We start from the raw sequence: 18908 nt of genomic DNA, 5'->3' as shown, positions 1-18908 counted from the left end.
GTCAGGACCACAGCCTGGCAGGGTTCTCGGGCCTGGGAGCCGCTTGGCACAGGTGACAGCAATGAGCACATTTATTCACAGAAAATGAAAAGATATTTTCCCGTCTCCCTGGGAAAACAGACACGGCTCATCTGGACTGCAGCATGGGCACATGCCCCAGGGAGGAGAAACCTGACCCTCAGGGGACAGAGGGAAACAATGACTCAACCAAGGCCACGTCTCAGGCCCCCCTCGGGTTGACCAGACGTCTCTGCAGCCGAGGCTGCTGTCTGAGCCATGAGGGAGGTAGAGGAGGCTGGGGCACCTGGGGTGGCTCTGACCGACTCTTAAAGATGGCGCCCGGGCCGCCCTGTGACCTCGGCTCTTGTCCTGCCTGCAAGTCACCCCTGAGCAGCCGCCACCAGCCTGGGTGGGTGGGGGCTCCCCGGGCAGCCAGGGATGCTCCTGATCCACAACCTTCCATGCTGGGCCGCACTGAGTGGGACTCACAGGTCACTTCTGGGCCGACACAGGAGTGGGGCGCCACAACCACTCAGTGATGATGGCAAGGCCCAGGAGGACAGGGTGGGGATGGGGCTGTCCTCAAGCCGGGCCTAAGATCCTCCAGTCCTGACGGCCCCAGGGGAGGTTGCGACATGAACGTCTTCTCCTTGTCCCTCCAACCCCGGGGTGCACCAGGACCCAGCCTGGGAGTGGGGGATGCGGGTGCAAGGCACAGACGTAACCTGCTCTCCGGGACTCAAACAGGCAGTGACAACACAGGCAGGGGCGGGGACTCCGTGACAGGGACTGGGGACTGCCATCCTCTGTGCGCTGGCCCCTCCTGACAGCATGGCTCATCCTCCCGGGGCCTCATCCTCTTTGGCCTCAGTAGTTTGGAGATTCCACTGAGCCACTGACTCAGGATTTTTCGGGCAGCCCTGAGGCACCGCCCGTCTGCACAGTGAGGTGAGGCCAAGCAGGCCAGTAGTGCTGCCGATCGTTGGGGCAGGAGGGGGGCGTGCAGTGGGCAGCGAGCACTGGGTCCCATGCCAAGCCTGTGCCAGGGGCAGGAAAGTGGGCACTGGCTCATGGGCAGCCCCCAGGCCCCCAGGGCTCCCCGCCAGGTATCCGGGCACCATGAATGGGCACCCACAGTTTACTGCATACCGCAATCAGCACTCCTGGCAGGTGGCCGGCCACACACCACCCTCCCACTGCCCCAGGGCTGCCCATCCCTGCAGGCCACCCACCTCCAAGTCTCCCGGGCCCCTCCCATGTCCAGAGCCCACAGTGAGGGGACAGTGCAGCCTCAAGGACACGCTCTGTCCCCAGACGCCTGGGCAGGAGCAGGAGCGAGGGTGAGCAGCGAGAGGCCAGCAGGGCCCAGGGCTACAGTGAGGTTAAGGGTTTGCAGGTGTGCCTAGTGGAAGGCTCTGGTCAGCCTGGTCTGTGAGGAATCCAGACACTGCCTGGGCCCCTCCAAGAATGCCGGGAGCCACCGAAGGGTCAAGAAAGGGTCAGGGTCAAATTGTAGTGTCAGCGCCTCCAGTGGGGTCCAGGTCTGAACAGCCCCTGCCTCCAGTCAGACCAGCGGAAGCCAGGAGGGGCCTCCCAGGAGAACGTGGCCCCTGCCGTCTGCACCCTCCCCACTTTTCCAAGAGCAGCAAGCACCACAGTGACGGGGGAGCTCTGAGGGGCCGGGGCAGGGATGGGAGTGGCAGAGCGTGGGACCCTGGACCTGGGGTCCTGCAGGGATGAGAGGGGCAGAGCGTGGGTCCCCTGGACCTGGGTCCTGCAGGGATGAGAGGGGCAGAGCGTGGGTCCCCTGGACCTGGGTCCTGCAGGGATGGGAGGGGCAGAGCATGGGTCCCCTGGACCTGGGGTCCTGCAAGACGTGGGCTATGCAGGGTCAGGCAAGGGTCACACATTCTCAGCACACTCAGGGCACAGGGTCTGTCTCGGGGCTGGGAGTGGCCGTGAGATTGCAGGAGCCTGTTGCCCTGGAAATGTGGTTTCTGCTGAGAAGAGCCTTATTGAAAAATGCAGCAAGGCCAGGTGCAAGTGGCTCGTGCCTGTAATCCCAGCGATTTGGGAGGCTGAGGCGGGAGGATCACTTGAGCCCAGCAGGCGGAGGCTTCAGGGGGCTGTGATCCAGCACTGTACCCCAGCCTGGGCAAGCCCTCTATCTCCCAGGGCTCCCTGATTCTCTGCCCCCGGTCATGCCCAGGCTGCAGCCCCAGGCTGCTGGAAACAGGCCCTGGGTCCCATCTGGACACTGAAGCGTCCCTGTGGCGAGGGTTTGCGGTCGGCCCCTCGGAGACCCCAGCCCCTCTTCACACACTGACAAAATCTGGCCTAGATGCTGTAGATCACAATTTCCTCGAGTTGGGGTCCTCAGCCTCTCCCTTCCTGTAACCCACACGGCTGCCACACAGCAAATTCAATCACAGCCGAGCCAGGCTCTGGGCAGGCACCTACCATTCCCACAGCCCCTGAAGAGCAGAACCCATGGGGCCCCTGCAAACTGGAAAGGAGGCCCCTCCAAAGATGACTGAATCCAAAACAGGGACTCGGAGCTTAAATAGGCCCTGAGCACAGCGCAGCCTCAGCCCCAGCTGCCCCACCGCACAGCCTCAGCCGGGGCTGCCCCACCACAGCCTCATGCTCTGTGATGGACCCAGGAGGTGCCCCGAGCTCACCTCCTCTTGAGGTCCTGAAGGACGTGGCCCTCTCCACGGCCCAAGTTCTGTCCCCGACAGCCCTGCCCTCTATGAGCCACTATCCAGGTTGGCACAGACCCCACTCTGGGCCCAAGAAGAGCTGCCGCAGCCCCCAGACCCAGGCAAGGCCAGGCCCCCACCCTGTGGGACGCCACCCCCTTCAACCTCGAAAGGACACTGGGAGCGCAGAAATGTCAGTGCCTGGTTTGGAGGGAAAGTGCTGGAATTCTGGAGGGGAGAGGAGAGCAAGGGACCAGGGACAAGGGCAAGGAGGGGAGGGGGGTCCTGGCCTCCCCCAAAAACGGGCGTGGCCACACCAATGCTTCGTGTTTGCACACAGGGCTGGCCCGGCCACCTTATTTATTTATGAGATTTATGGGGTTTTAATTCAGCCCTATCTAATGACGCACACAGTGGCTGGTCAGCACCCAGCGTTGGGTACGGGGAGGGGTCCCACCCTTCAGCGCCTGAGGGCTGGCCAGGAGCCACGGTGACCCGGGACAGGAGTGGTCTTGGGTGCTCCAGGGCCCGCACCTCTGGACGGGAATAAATGGCTACAGCTCAGCATGGGGGGGTCTTTCTCGAGTGTCCGAGGGGGACCCTACTCCCCAGCTCTCAGCCCCTCTGAAGCCCACCGGGTTCCACTGTATCCTCCACCTTCTGGGAGGGTCTCCAGACACTCTGTCCACTCGGGGGGGCCTTCCAGGGTCTCCGGCCCCCACGCCTCACCTCCCCCTGCCCTCCCAGTTTCCACCACCCTCCCCACTCCCTCCTTCTCTCAGCCTCCAGGAGATCCTTCTAGAAACACTTCTTCCTTCTCATCCCTCCCCAGCCCCACCCAGCCCCAGCAGGCCTGTCTTGCCCTCCCACAAGGCCCCCAACTCTTTTCCACCAGCCCCGGCCCCCAAAAATGTTTCCCAAAAGTGCCTGATGAGGTCCAACCCCGTGCTCAGCCTCTCCAGGCTGCCCTGGGAGCCCCTGACTCCCGCTGCCCAACCCTGCCCTGTTAGCACCACCTGCCCCAGAGGCAGGACCAGAGACCATCACAGCCACCTCCACATGGCTCCTCTCATGCTCAGTCACCCCCGAGGCCCCTCCCCATGCAGGTGGGTGGTGGGTGGGCGAGCGCCCCAGCTCTGGCCGTGCCCTCAGCCCTGTGCTGGCAGTTTAGACTGGTCTTAGGGAGCCAACCCTGGGGTCTTGGTCTTCTGATCCCATCTTGCACAAAGCACCCCGAGAGAGATGGGGGTGTCCCAGGAAGCCTCGGCAGGGTCAGCAGGGATGGACCCAGCGATGGTGCTCCACCACCTCCAACAATCACCAAAGACACCGATCCTATTTCTATTTTTCTTTTCTTTTTTTTTTTTTTTTTTTTTTTTTTTTGAGACAGAGTCTCACTGTGTCACCTAGGCTGGGGTGCAGTAGCACCATCTCCACTCACTGTGACCTCCACCTCCCGGGTTCAAGCAATTCTCCTGCCTTAGCCTCCCAAGTAGCTGGGAGTACAGGTGCCCGCCACCACATCCAGCTAATTTTTGTAATTTTAGTAGAGATGGGGTTTCACCATTTCGGCCAGGCTGGTCTCGGACATGGGGCCTCAGGTGAACCACCCACCTCAGCCTCCTAAAGTACTGGGATTACAGGCGTGAGCCACCATGCCCAGCCCTATTTCTTAAACATTTATCCAAGCAGTGCTGGGGGGAGTCAGGGCCGGTCCTGGGGTCTGAGAGCAGGGGACACCCACTCTGACAGGTGGCCTCCCCAGGGCTCCATCCACACATAGAGCTCCCCCTCCCAGAGACGCCTCCCCATCCCAAATGAGTGCAACCACCAACCAGGGCTCTTGTGGATCGGGGTGCAGAGTGACCTCAGCCAGGGCTATCAGGGATCAGGGGTGCAGAGTGACCTCAGCCAGGGCTCTCAGGGATCGGGGTGCAGAGTGACCTCAGCCAGGGCTCTCGGGGATTGGGGTGCAGAGTGACCTCCCTGAACCCACCCCTGCACTGAAAAGAGGGTTACAAGCCTGTATTGATGAGAGCAGAGACAGGACGGCAGCTGGGACTCTGACCCCAGGCTCAGACATCCACTCCATGGACCCTGGGGTCTCGGGTGTGACCGACAAGGAGCTCTGCCCTGGTGTGGCCCACCCAGCCCACCACTGCTCGTCTCGATGGCCCAGCCCCTTTAGCCAGCCTCAGTGAGCCCATGAAGGGCCCCCTCGGGCTGGCCTCCAACACCACTGTCCCTGCAGCCAAAAGTGTGAGAACAGGGGGCTGGGCAGGCATGACCCCCACCGAGCAGCCCAGTGGCCCGGGCTGGACAGGGGTGCAAGAGTTGGACAACCACAGTTTGTGCTTTTGTCCCGACCAGATGAGATAAATAAGAAACTGGGAGAGACACAGAAGAACTGCAGGCCTATGGCCTGTGGGTGTCCAAGCAGACATGGGCAGTTAATGGAGCCATGCGTGGACACGGCTCAGCTCCCGCTGTCCAAGCAGGACACACACATCACAACACACCCCGAAAATCTGATCACTCAGAGTTAAAGGGCTCAGGAGTGGGAGCCGACCTGGCTGGGGGCCTGGGATCCAGCAGCTGCTGAGTGGGAGGTGGGTATGCCTGGCCAAGCCTGGAGGCATCCCACATCAGGGAGGCAAAATTCCTCCCGGGACAAAACTCCCAAAAGGCTGAAGAGCTGGCACCTCTGGACTTAACCCACGTCCACCACTGGCCCTGGAGACACAGAGGCCCCCAGACCCGCCTAGAAATGAGCCACTGGGCAGTGGGGTCTGCAACCCCAGGAAGATGGGTGCCTCGGGACCCCAGGCAGGGCTGGAGGCCAGCAGGCACCATGGCAGACAGGGAAGAGGAAGAGCCGCCCTAAGCTTGTGATCAACCGAGCCAGTGTCCAACCCAGGCCTTCAAACAGGGATGTGGGATCCACCAGGGCTGCACCAGAGAGGTGCATGCACCACCAAGGGACACAGTGGTCCCTTGTTAGAGGGACAGAGGGAGAGAAAGAGTGGATTGACTTGGACTTCTCTGTCACTCTGGTTACAAAAAGACAAGGGCTGCTATTTACAAAAAGACAAGGGATGCTATTTTTAAAGTGCTGAAAAAAAAATAACATTGAGCCTAGAATTTTATACCCAGCAAAACTGTCACTCACACCCTCAGACGTGACTGTCCTTGGGTTCCCCAGGCCTCAGAGACCCATGTTGAGGACGTCTAGGGAGGGGCTCCTGTCTGGGGAGAGGTGCTGAGATGCTGCAGGACAGGTGGGGAATGTGAGAAGGACCCTCAGGAAAGCTCGAAGTTGCACTAAGGAAAGGTGGGAACGAGCATGGATCCGTGATAAGCCAGAATTAGAATTTCCAACCCAACCTCACCTCAGCAGAGAGGAAGAGCAAGGCGTGGGGCAGGCTCAGGCCACATCCCAAACAGAAGGAGGTGGTTGCTGGGGCCCTGGAGGCCCTCAGGCTGCTGTTCCAAGCACTGGCATCCAGCGTGAGGGACCAGGGGGGTCAGGCAGGAGGACAGGGTCTTCCAGGTGTCTGAGGATACCCATGGGCTCCCCCAAGCAGTAGCTGGTCTGGGTCCATCATGGCATCATGGCCGCCCTGGCATGGCCACTCAGGGGAAGAGGCAGGGGAGGGCAGCCCCTGCCAGTGGGCCAAGGAGGCAGAGCAACCCTGGAAGGGCCCATGGGCTCCAAGGCTGGGACCAGCACCCTCGGCTCTCCCAGTGAGCCTGCATCCAGCTTATCAATAAACTGCACACACTCAGCCACAGGAAGGGAGGTCAGAAAGTCCTCTCCGATGCTCTCCTATCGGGTGGGAAGGGCTCTGAGGTGCCTGCAGTTTGTCTGAGTTCAGCTGTTTTGGGTCTAGGACTTGCTGGAAGACTGATTGTGAATGCTGGTATCCTGGTGTAAGACGTGACAGATGGATGGATGGATGGATGGATGGATGGATGGATGGATGGAAGGATGGACAAATGGATGGACAAATGGATGGATGGATGGATGGATGGATGGACAAATGGATGGACAAATGGATGGATGGATGGATGGATGGATGGATGGATGGATGGATGGATGGATGGACAAATGGATGGACAAATGGATGGATGGACAGATGGTTGGATGGATGGATGGATGGATGGATGGATGTTGGACGGTTGGATTGATGGATGGACGGGTGGATGGATGGAGAGGTGGGTGGATAGATGCACGGGTGGATGGTTGGATGGATGGATGGATGGATGAATGAATGGGTGGGTGGGTGGATGGGTGGAGGGATGAATGTATAGATGGATGGATGGATGGATGGATGGATCCGTGGGTGTGTGGATGAATGGGATGGATGGATGGATGGATGGATGGATGGATGGATGGATGGATGGATGGATGGATGGATGGATGGTTGGCTGGGTGGGTGGATGGATGGATGGATGGATGGATGGTTGGTTGGATGGTTGGTTGGGTGGGTGTGTAGGTGGGTAGATGGATGGGTGGGTGGGTGGGTGGACGGATGGACGAATGGATGAATGAGTGGGTGCATGGATAGATGGACAAATGAAATCTTCCTGGTACTGAGGTTCGCCTTCTGTGGCAGCTCCACAGGGCTTCACCTCACGAGGACTCATGATGTGCAGGTACACGGCCAAGTTCTCTATAGCCCCACCTCACTGGAGCCCTCAACCCTGGGAGGAAGGCACTCACCTCACTGCATCCTATAGACAAGGAGACCGAGACTCAGAGAGGGTGAAAGCACTCCTTCAGCTCACCCAGCCCAAGAATGGCAGAGCTGCAGTGTGGCCCCAGAGAATCTTCCCAGCCTTAAGCTTATACTGTCCTGGCTCCCTCTCGGGGAGGGGTCCTGGAGGCCCAGCCTGAGCAGGGGTGTTGCGGGGGCACACCACAGGAAAGACCACACAAGTCCTCAGGCTCCAGCCCAGAGTCTGCTGGGGCCCTCAGTCTTCAGGCGGAGCAGGGATGACTGCCAGCTGGAGAGGTCAGCGTGGAGGGCAGAAGTGAGGGTGCAGTGCCAACTGGGCAGTGAAACAGGCTTCCCTGGGGAGGGGCCTGGCCGGCGGGGGTCCCAGGAGAGAAGAAAGCCCCTCTGTGACTCAGGGGCTGAGGGGTGGCCAGTGGGGCAGGGCCATCAAAAGTGGGCAGTGTGACTGACATGAGGCCAGTGGGTGCTGGGCAGGAGCAGTCCATGGTTGGGCAGGTGTGCCAGGATAGAGACCCCTCTCCCAGCAGTCAGCTGGGCAAAGTTGGGCTCTCAGTCACCTCCCTCAGCACAGGCCACAGGAGTCCTCCTGCCCAGCCAGTCCAAACCACGCTGGAGCGGGGCACCCACCTCGTCCTCTGGGAAGACCCTGCTAGTCAGGTAGGGCTGTCCCGGGCAGCCCTGGCTAGAACATGCTGGCTATGCCCTGTCCTGGACCCTGTGGCTGAGGCCAAAGACACCAAGCAAGTGTGAAGGGTCTCCAGTCACCATTCCTCTAACATGGATCAAGCCACAGAGCCCAGAGCCAAGCGGTCAGGGAGAAGCAAGGAGCCCCTGTCCCTTTCTGGAGGCCCCAGAAGCTGAAATCAAGGGTGGCAAGTTAAGAAATCCTGGGGCACACCGTGTCCTCACCCCCTGCCCACCCTGCCGCGGGGCCACCAAGCCTCTCTCCGTGTCCCTGGCCAGCTGGCACCAACCTTGCCTGTGCAGGAAGTGGGGGAGGCGGCCGGGTCTCACCCCCCTTGGAGCCCACTGAGTCAAGATAAGCTGCGGTTTTGCGGCCCGCAGCACAACCAGTGACAGCCCCCAGATGAGAGGGCACCACTGGCCCAAGGTCACTGGGACGAGCCCCTCCGACACCAGGCAGCACCAGCGCCACAGTCCCTTCCAGGGCCCAGGATGAAAATGCCCAAGGGACTAACTGGCAGCACAGAAGCAGGTGGTTTGACTGCGTGGAGCCATCTGCCCATTTTTATCAGGTTTAAACAGACAAGCGGCCCCTCGGCCACGTGGCAGAAAAAGAAGAGTGAGGTGGGCACGGGTCTCAGCACCCCGAGCTGAGGGCTAGAGACCATGGACTTGGGGCAGCTGGGGCTGGGGGGACCCTGAGCAGGTGACCCACGCCTCGTGGGGGGCAGCGTGGTGAGGGACACTGCCAGCCCCAGCTGCGGGACCCCCAAGGCCACTGGCCCACTTCAGCCAGCTTTGCCACCTGTTAACTGAAGACGGCAGCCAGCCACCCTCCCCTGCAGCCTGGATGGTAGCGAGGGGTTAAACATCCCACAGGGGCCAGCACCTCCCTAATGATGCTGCCCTTCTTCCTCCAGCTGTTCAGCGGGGTGGCTGGGAACCCCACGGCTTCTCTGAGCTCTGCGTTCTGTCCGCCTGGGTTCTGTCCCGTGAAGTCCAGGTTGACCCATATATGAGCATGGACCAGATCACTCAGGGAGAATACACTTCTCCCAGCCCTGGAGACTGGAGTCCGAGATCCAGGGCTCTGCAGGGCTGGCCCTCCACACCTCTCTCCTGGGCCTGCAGATGCCACCTTCTCCCTGCATCCTCACAGGGCGGCCCCTGTCGACGTCCTCATTTCCTCCCACCAGGGCCCTAGTCTGATGGGATCGGGGCCTCCCCTACTGGCTCATTTTGATTTAACTCCCTCTGTGAAGACCCCATCTCCAAATGCAAATCACTCCAACATATTAATGGGGGTGGGGCACAGCTCTGCCGCAACAACCCACAAGGACAGCAGAGGCAGTGAGCCCAGACTCCCCAAAGAGAACCCCCAGCTCCTTCTGGGCTCGCTAGGGGCTGTGGTGCAGGGGTGGCCGGTGGAACTCTGCAGGGTCAGGATTTGATTCCACACCATGCATTCAGCATGGCTGGGGGCTTCTCTCCCAGGGTCTGCCAGAGGCCAGCTGCTCTGCAGCCTCGCTCAGCCCTGGCCTCTGGTCCCCGCCGTGGGGGCGGGCCCTGGCTGTCTCAGGATGGAGAGGGACTGTCCGCAGGAACACGGGGACTGGCATAGCAACCTGGCCTCGCAGAGGTGGGCAGGGAGCACCCTTGCCCCGTAGGGTGAGCAGAGCCTGCCTCACCTCCCTCACCTGCCTCCCCACCCACTGTGGCAGAACCTGCCAGCTTCCCAGGGTCTCAGCTCTGGACTCCATGGAGCCCCTGCTGAACAGTTCAGCCCACACACACAGCGCCCACTCACTTTTTTTGTTTTGGTTTGGTTTGGTTTTGGTTTCTGTCTTTTTGAGATGCAGCTCACTCTGTCGCCCAGGCTGGAATGCTGTGGCGCAATCTTGGCTCACTGCAACCTCCGCCTGCCGGGTTCAAGCAATTCTCCTGTCTCAGCCTCCCGAGCAGCTGGGATGACAGGCGGCCACCACCACGCCCGGCTAATTTTTGTATTTTTAGTAGAGATGGGGTTTCACCATGTCGGCCAGGCTGGTCTCCAACTCCTGATCTCACGTGATCCGCCCTCCTCTGCCTCCCAACGTGCTGGGATCACAGGCATGAGCCACCACACCGGCCACTTTTTTTCCTCAGATGAATGAATAGTGCTAAATCTTTGTTTCTTCTTTTTTTTTTTTTTTTTGCGACAAAGTCTCTCTGTCAAGAAAGCTGGAGTGCAGTGGCACGATCTCAGCTCACTGCAACCTCTGCCTCCTGGGTTCAAGCCATCCTTCTGCCTCAGTCTCCCGAGCAGCTGGGATTACAGGTGAGCGCCACCACGCCTAGCTAAATAATTTTTTATTTTTAGTAGAGATGGGGTTTCACCATTTAGTAGAGACGGGGTTTGGCCATGCTGGTCTCGAACTCCTGGCCTCAGGTGATCCGCCCAACTCGGCCTCCCAAAGTGCTGGGATTACAGGCGTGAGCCTCCGTGCCCGGCCTCTCTGACTTTTTTGTTATGGATGATTTCAAACCCTGTGAAGAACGGAGTAACGGAATGGACATGACCACCGCCTCCTCACCACCAGCTGTAACTAATATCAGACCTGCCACTCTAGCTCAGGTGCTTTCCATCAAGGAATAAACATCGCGGGCAGGAGCGGGTGCCCCTCCCTGCCCCCCACCCCTCTCCAGAGGCAACCATGACCCTGAATCCAGTGCCTCGCAAAATATTTTGTAATTTTACTACTTTTGTAAGTATCCGGCAATAGGGTCCTGTTTCACATTCACAGAAACGGACAGCATCAGCGTGCAGGATGAGAGGCCCGTGATTCATCCTTTCTGCCCTGTGATGGGTTTCCGATGCCTCCCTGTCAAGACAGGCAGTTCCAGTGTAGTGCTGGGCCCCATCCAGGGGATGAATATGCCCAGAGGAGCAGCCCGTGCCTAGTGGACCAGCATTCAAGCCATTTCCAGTCTCCATCCTCCCAGGTGGGCAGCTCCCTGGGTGCCCAGAAGCAGGACTGTGTCCTCAGCCTGGCTGCCCTGACCAACCGCTCTCCCCTGAACGTCACGAGCGTGTTCTCTCTGGAGGTGTGAGAACCTTCAGCTGGTCTCGAGGATTACCGCGCCCTTCCTGGGATCCCAGTGGCCGAGCCTCCCTGCTGGCTATTCAGTGTTGTCAGTGTTTCCTCCTGTGTGACCCCCACCTAGGCCCGTCTCCTCCTGTGTGACCCCTGCCTGTCCCCGTCTCCTCCCCTGTGTGACCCCCTCCTGTCCCCGTCTCCCCTGTGTGACCCCCGCCTGTCCACGCTTTCTTCTGTGTGACCCCCTCCTGTCCCCGTCTCCCCTGTGTGACCCCCGCCTGTCCCCGTCTCCTCCTGTGTGACCCCCGCCTGTCCCCGTCTCCCCTGTGTGACCCCCGCCTGTCCCCGTCTCCCCTGTGTGACCCCCTCCTGTCCCCGTCTCCTCCTGTGTGACCCCCACCTCAACCTTGGGCTGCTTGTCGGACGGTGAAGTTTGCTAGATCTCCTGGAGTCCGGCCTCAGCGCTAGATGCACAGAGACGACCTCCTTCCACTCCCTGGCTTGTAGTTTTACTTTGTTATGTTGTTTCTTTTCAAACACAGTTTTTACAATGTAATGTGGTCAAACACCTCTCTCTTTACTTTGACAGTTTGTGACTTTAGCGACTTATTAGGAAACCCTTTCCTACCCTGAGGTCATAAATATTATGCCTGTTTGCCTTCTAAACGTTTTCAGGTTTAGCTTTTCACATCTGAGTTGTTTAATCTACTGGTATTTATTTTTGTTTAGAGCGTGAAGCAGGCACCTAATTTCCCCATGTAGAGAAGCCCTGGCCCAGCACATTCAGGGGGACAGCCCAGCCCAACCCAGCCCACTCAGGGGGACAGCCCGACCCAGCACACTCAGGGGACAGCCCAGCAACTCAGGGGGACAGCCCAGCACACTCAGGGGACAGCTCAGCCCCCTCAGGGGGACAGCCCAGCCCAGCCCAGCACACTCAGGGGGACAGCCCTCCTTCCTTGTAGATGTGGAGCACCCATCTGCCTCAAAGCATCATCGTAAGCACACGGGCTGTTCCAGCCATCCGCTTGCCTATCCCTGCACCAACGCCACGCTGTCTGAGAGGCAGGCGTCCCACGTGATTCTTCTCTGAAACTCGTTTAGCTCTGCTTGGCTCTCTGGCCTTCCACGTGGACTTTTGGACCAGCCAGCCAACTCCCACGAAAAACTCAACTGGGATCGTGAACAGCTGTTTGCAGAGAATCGACCTCAATCGACCTCGTTTTTCACTTTTTAAAATTAACCTCAGTTTTCAAAACTGACACTTTTCATTCATGAACATGACATACCTCTCCATCAGTCAAGTCTTCTTTTATGCCCTTTGCAATGTTGTAATGGCCTGGACACCTTCCATCTGACGTTTTCTACATAGGAATCTTTGTAGGTTTTGAGGCCGCTGTTAATGAGGTATTTTTCTATTATATTTCAACTTGGTTTCTACTGGTGTAAACATATGCTATTGTTCTTCCTTCATCAACCTCGTCTCCAACAATATTACAGAGCCCTCTCATTAGTTCAAACACTAAAGTCAAAAATTCTCTTGGCTTTTACATCTTCGTTTTATTGTTGCTGTTGTTTGTTTGTTTGTTTTTGAGACAGAATCTTGCTCTGACACCCAGGCTGGAGTGCAGTGGTGTGATCTCGGCTCACTGTAACCTCCGCCTCCCAGGTTCAAGCCATTCTCCTGCCTCAGTCTCCTGAGTACCTAGGATTACAAGTGTCCGCCACCATACTTGGGTAATTTTTATATTTTTAGTAGAGATGAGGTTTCACTGTGTTGGCCAGGCTGGTCTTGAACTCCCAACCTCAGGTGATCTGCCAGCCTCAGCCTCCCAAAGTGCGGGGAATACAGACATGAACCACTGCACCCCGCCAGCTGGCTTTTACATCTTGATAATCATATTATATGAAATAAGGGCCAGGTACACACCTGTAAGGGCTCACACCTGTAATCCCAGCACTTTGGGAATCCCCGTAAGGGCTCACACCTGTAATCCCAGCACTTTGGGAATCCCTGTAAGGGCTCACACCTGTAATCCCAGCACTTTGGGAGGCTGAGGCAGGCGGATCACTTAAGCCCAGGCATTCAAGGCCAGTCTGGGCAACATAGCAAAACCCTGTCTCTACAAAAAATAAATAAAAATGAAACTAATCAGGATGGTTTTGTCTCCCAATGCTGGTCTTCATTTCTTCTTGTTCTTGTCTCACAGCCTTGGGGAAGCCTCCAGCACCCCCATAGAAGGAAGGCACAGCCGTGGCCAACATCTCCCGTGTCCCCTGGCTTCTGTGGGAGTGATTCCCAAGTCCCAGCAAGGGGTCTGATGTGTGCTGCAGTTTCTGGGCAGACATTCCTAAACAAGTTGAGACGGCGTCCTTCTTGTCGGGGCTTGCTTTTTTTATAAGAGAAAGTTGAGACACGCTGTCGACTCCCATCAGACACCTGTCTGCACCTGAGCTCCGTCCGTTGTTAAATCCTCCACACGTCTCTGGCACCCTCTCCTGCCTGGTGGTGGTACTGCAGCCCCAGGGACCTAGCGTCTGAGCGGAGCCAGAACCTCCCAGGGGACTCAGACATGGGCACGACCCTCGGTCTCCCGTCCCCACACTGTGACCACGGAGGCAATAGCTGCTCCCGCAGCCTAGGCCCTAGAGTGACCGGGTGTGGAGGAGGGCACCAGTCACGCAGCCACAAACGGAGCATGAACCAGACAGAACCCTGCTGCCGTGAGCCACCAAGACTTGCGGCCAGGTGCAGTGGCTCACGCCTATAATCCCAGCATTTTGGGAGGCCGAGGCAGGCAGATCATCTGAGGTCAGGAGTTGAGACCAGCCTAGCCAACATGGTGAAATTTCATCTCTACTAAAAATACAAAATCAGTCAGGCATGGTGGCGCATGCCTGTAATCCCAGCTACTCAGGAGGCTGAGGCAGGAGAACTGCTTGAACTGGGGAGGCGGAGGTTGCAGTGAGCCGAGATCGCACCACTGCACCCCAGCCCGGGTGGCAGAGCAAGAATCTGTCTCCAAAGAAAGAAAAAGAAAAAGAGCCTCTGCAGATATGATTAAATTGTGGACCTCACGAGATCAGCCTGGATTATCGGGTGGGCCCTAAATCCAACGACCAGTGTCCTTAGAAGGGATGCAAAGGGAGAAATACCCGGGAGAAGCCCCCACGGATACGGAGGCAGGGTGTGGGCGATGCAGCCACAAGCCAAGGAATGCCCAGAGCCACCTGCAGCTGGAAGGGCAGAAAGCATGCTCCCCTAGCCTGAGCGGCCGTGTGGCACTGCCACGCCTTCGCCTCAGACTCCGGCCTCTGGAACTGTGGGATAGAGCTTTCCTGTGGCTTTCAGCCCCTGGTCTGTGGTTTGCTGGCACAGCCCGGAGCACCTGACAGCCAGGCGCATGGCTTGTTTCAGCCAAGGGAACAATAGCAAGTCTCACGTTGGGGGAAAGGAGGAGCGCGCGCTGGGCCTTCTGTCTGCTCCCAGAAACAGGGAGGCCGCTGTGGGAACAGCCAGCTTCTTCCAGAGAATGAGAGAACGTGGTCCCAACCCTTCCAGCTACTCCAAGGGGGTAGCAGGCTGCCCACCTGGCTGACTGGCTCCCTATCTCCTCTGCTGTGGGCTTAGCCCACTGTGGGGAGCCCAGGGAAACAGGCCAGGCAGCCCCTGCCCCAGGTCACCCCTACGGAGACCCAGGAGGACTCAGCTGGGGGCATGAGCTATGTGAGGAAGAGGAGGCCGCTGGGGATAAAGTCAGGGGCTGCACAGTGACTGGACGTGGTGGTAGGGGAGCCCCTGCGTCTCCCTGCCCCTCCATTGGCACCAACCCTACCTCCACCTGAAGGGGCAGCTCCTTCCCAGCCCACAACACCTGCACTGGAGTTTTGGACACAAGAGAACCCAAAATGAAGATCCTGAGTGGGCAGGAGGGGCGGGGCCTCTCCTAGGAAAGGGGTGGGGCCTGCTCTGGGGAAGGGGAGGAGCCCGTCCTAGAAAGGGGTGGGGCCTGCTCTGGGGAGGGGGCGGGCCTGTCTTAGGAAAGGGGTGGGGCCTGCTCTGGGAAGGGGCAGGGCTGTCTGGGGAAGGACTGGGGTCAGGGCTCATGCTCTCCTGAGCTTCCCAGGTAGCCTCTGCTTCAAAGGGCACAGCAGGGAAGAGCAGGCAGGGGCCCAGCCGCACCCGTGTCCACGCTGCATCACCAGGAGAAACCCCTCTTCACAGCTGCAAGCCGGGAGACAGATGAGGAAGTTGGAGGGAGCCTGGCCACCTCTTCCTTACCAGATCTCTGACTGCAGTGCCCCCACCCCGCCCTGCCCATTTCCTGGCCTGTGCAGGGACTGCTGGGCCCAGTGGGCACAGCCAGGCAGATATATAGGTTTTGGGGGTGGGCCGGAAACAGGTCACCCTCGAAGTGACCCAGGGATGACTCTGGGGGTCATGCTAACCGCTTCATGGAAGAGCCAGTTCTGAAGCCCCCAGAATCCCCACGTGGCTATGCCAGAGGCTCTGGGGTGGCCTCAGGGGCTCCATGGCAGGCCCAGGCCAACTGACCACCCAGGAGGTCCCTAGGCCTAGACAGTGTGGGCTCCTGGGGCCACCAGAGGGGATGAGCAGGTCCTTTTGGGGGCTCTGCTGAGCCAAGCCGGGAAGTGGAAAGGCCCCAGACCTGAGCGGGTCCCAGGACCCTGGGTGGCGCTGATGAGCTGCGATGTCCCAACTGGCTTCGGACCCCATAGGGCTGCTGCTCAACTCCGGCCCTCAACCACTGCCCTCCCTGGGGTCAGATGGGAGGCAGCAGCTAGGGGAGGGCAGTGGCCTCAGCCCCCCGCCAGGAGCCAGGCTCAGTGGTTCATGCTTGTAATCCTGGTACTTTGGGAGGCTGAGGTGGGAGGATCGCTTGAACCCAGGAAGGAGTTTGAGACCAGCCTGAGCAACATAGTGAGACCCTGTCTCTACAAAACAAACAAAACTATTCAAAAATCACGTGCATGTTACTTTAGTAAAACATAGGATTGTTTTGAAAGATAAGAACAAAAAGCAAGTTCTTAAAAATTAGCCAGTCATGGTGCCACATGCCTGTACAGCTACTTGGGAGGTAGGACAGCAGGGGGTGGGACCCATTGCACCTGGGGGCCCGTCACGCCCTAGGGACCCGTCGCGCCCTGGGGACCTGTTGTGTCCTGGGGACCTGTCACGCCCTGGGGACCATTTGCACCCTGGCTTTGGAAGTGCGGAGCCCAGCCCAGGTGTCTGCCCTCCTGAGGGTTTTTACACATGTAAAGGGTGTGGCACAGCCTTGCGGTCTGGGGACAAATGTCCTCCCCTTTGACCTCAGAGGATGCTTGAGGTTGGATCACTGTGCTCAGGGGCCTCGGCCTCCCCGCACACACCTGCCTTTGACAGGAGACACCAGACTCCTCTCTGAACTACACAAGCACCTGCTCTGGCCCCAGCAGCCTCCGTGGGCTCCACCTAGAAGGCTGGGGGCTCAGCTCTCCAACACGAGTGGGCATTGTGCCCAGGGTCCACACCCAGTGCCCTCTGTCTGGCTGGGTCCACAGAGCCAACCAGAACTTCTGCAGGTTTGAAGGCGTTGGCAGCTCTGCCTGGCAGCTCCCCAAAGCCCTGACGGGGCCACCAGGTCCTAGTTGCCTTTTGTCACTTTGCAGCAGGAGCTGACAGTGACCTGAGGACTAAGACCTTCTCCATTTTCCCAGTGTAGAGACCCAGGGCGAGGTGCAATTCACATACATATGGCACATGCAGACACGTGTGCACACAAGCAAATGCTCGCACACACACACCCACACCCTCTCCTCAGGGCCACCTGACCCTCGGGGCTACACACACACACACACACACACACACACACACACACACCACCTCCCCAGGGTTACCTGTCGGGGCTACACACACACACACACACACACACACACACACACACACCAGGGCCACCTGACCCTCGGGGCTACACAAAGTCCCCACCAACCGTGGCAAGCCTGGGAAATGGCTGTGACGGAACCCAGGGCTCTTCTCACAGATTCAGGGCTGGGGGGATTCCTACCAGGGAATCTGACCACGTTTCCACGGCCCCATGGGGGTTTTGCCCAGGGTGAAAACCGGGAGTGGAGGGCAGGCAGCCCCCACATGCCCCCTGCATTTGGTACGAGGGATGTGCCAACCACGTGGCGTGTGTGTGGTGTCCCCATGTCCTGTGTGCAAAGCCCGGTGGCCAGGCCTCCACCATGCACAGTGGCCAAGCCACACCCCTGCAGCACCAACCTAAACCACACAGTGCGGCGTGTCTGCCTGAGTTTATTATTGGAAAGCAAAGACTGAACAAAGGCTCAGACAATAAATATCTGAAGAGAGGAAGCCAAGCTTAGGAGGCCAGGAAGCTCAGAGGGTCCGGGGGAGGCAGAGCTGTGGAGGGCAGTGAAGGGTGGCTGTGCCCACCCAGTTCACCCACTCCCCAGATGCCTGGGGGAGCGCCGGGCCCGGCGGGAGGTGTCGGTGGGCAACTCGCAGATGGTGTCCTGGCACTGGCAGCTCTCGATGTGCGTGTAGGTGTGTGCCAGCGAGCCACCATTGGGGCAGCTCAGGACCACCTCACGCTGGCTGGTTTTCTCTTCTCTGCAGCAGGAGCACCCGTGGTCCAGGGACTGGGCCCTGGCCGAGTACCTGTGGGGAGGGCGGAGTGAGGGGCGACCTCCCAGGGCCAGCGCTGGCCTCTTGCCTCTATGGGGCCCCCACCATCCCCTCCAGGCACACTCCCAGCCTGGAACTCACATGGCAAATGTCCCGCAGGACCCGGAGCAATGATTCATGAGGACGGTCTTGGTGCAGCCAGCGTACGAAACCTCCGTGATGACGGGGACGGTGGAGCAGGGCACCCTGGTCTCATTGCGAGGGATGCCTGGGGAGAGGGGGCAGCGGCTCGGGGCAGGGCCTCCACATCTTTGAGGGGAGAGGGAGGCTCTCCCTCGCTGCGTCCCTTCCCCAGGCTCGGCCTCAGCCCCCAGCCCTCACTGCCCACCCGGAGGCCATTGTCCATCCTCCAGCCACCCCAGGCAGGGCTGAGGGCACCAGCCCTTGTGCCCCAACCCTGCCCACCCCCCAGGCTATGCCCTGTACTCACAGGTCTTGCAGCATCCATTGGGCATGAGTGTGATGGAGCCCTGGAGGGAAAGGAGAATGAGCCCGGGACCCCCGGACATTCCTGGGGATGAGAGCACCTTCCTCCCATGCCACGGGCGGGAGTAGCTGCTGCAGAAAGCCCCAAGCAAAGCCTCCTGTGGCAGCTCAGACCAGGCCCAAGGCCACTGTCACAGCACTGGGGCCCCAGACCCTCAGAACACCAGGCGCCCCCACTCCCGGCTGAGCACCCACAGCCAGGCCCCAGGTGGCCCACTCACCGGGACACAAATGCTGGCGTCAAAGTTGGGGCAGGTGATGTTGGAGATGGACGAGATGAGCTGGTTGTGGATCTTCACGCAGCTGAAGAATGTGCAGTTGTTCTTGGGGTCGCTCTTGAAGTCCCCAGGCTGTGGGGCAGGGAGCTTTGGTGAGGGAGGGCAGCAGGCCCAGCCCCAGCCCAGCCAGGAAGACACCCTGGAGACACCTGGCTGGGGAGGCTTCCTGGCAAGGCCCTGGGCCACAGGACAAGCGACACAGGTGGGACCCCACATCAGGCACCAGTCTG

The 18908-nt window shown here is 59.2% G+C and overlaps 2 protein-coding genes across 7 annotated transcripts in view; one reads left to right on the top strand and one right to left on the bottom strand.

The window, feature by feature from the left end:
- POLR2L (RNA polymerase II, I and III subunit L) overlaps window positions 1-18908 on the top strand; it is a 627758-nt gene that overhangs the window by 319826 nt on the left and 289024 nt on the right. The gene's annotated exons all lie outside the window — the stretch shown is intronic.
- MUC2 (mucin 2, oligomeric mucus/gel-forming) overlaps window positions 17506-18908 on the bottom strand; it is a 37728-nt gene continuing 36325 nt past the window's right edge. Inside the window, 4 exon segments of the mRNA XM_050758015.1 lie at window positions 17506-17887; window positions 17996-18122; window positions 18345-18384; window positions 18622-18750. Coding sequence (XP_050613972.1) covers window positions 17668-17887; window positions 17996-18122; window positions 18345-18384; window positions 18622-18750 — 516 coding nt within the window. The 3' untranslated portion in view covers window positions 17506-17667.

This window comes from Macaca thibetana, chromosome 14 (assembly GCF_024542745.1).
Source record: "Macaca thibetana thibetana isolate TM-01 chromosome 14, ASM2454274v1, whole genome shotgun sequence".
Taxonomy (NCBI): Eukaryota; Metazoa; Chordata; class Mammalia; order Primates; family Cercopithecidae; genus Macaca; species Macaca thibetana.
Note: the sequence above shows the minus strand (reverse complement) of the source record. Positions and strands in the feature narration are given on the sequence as shown.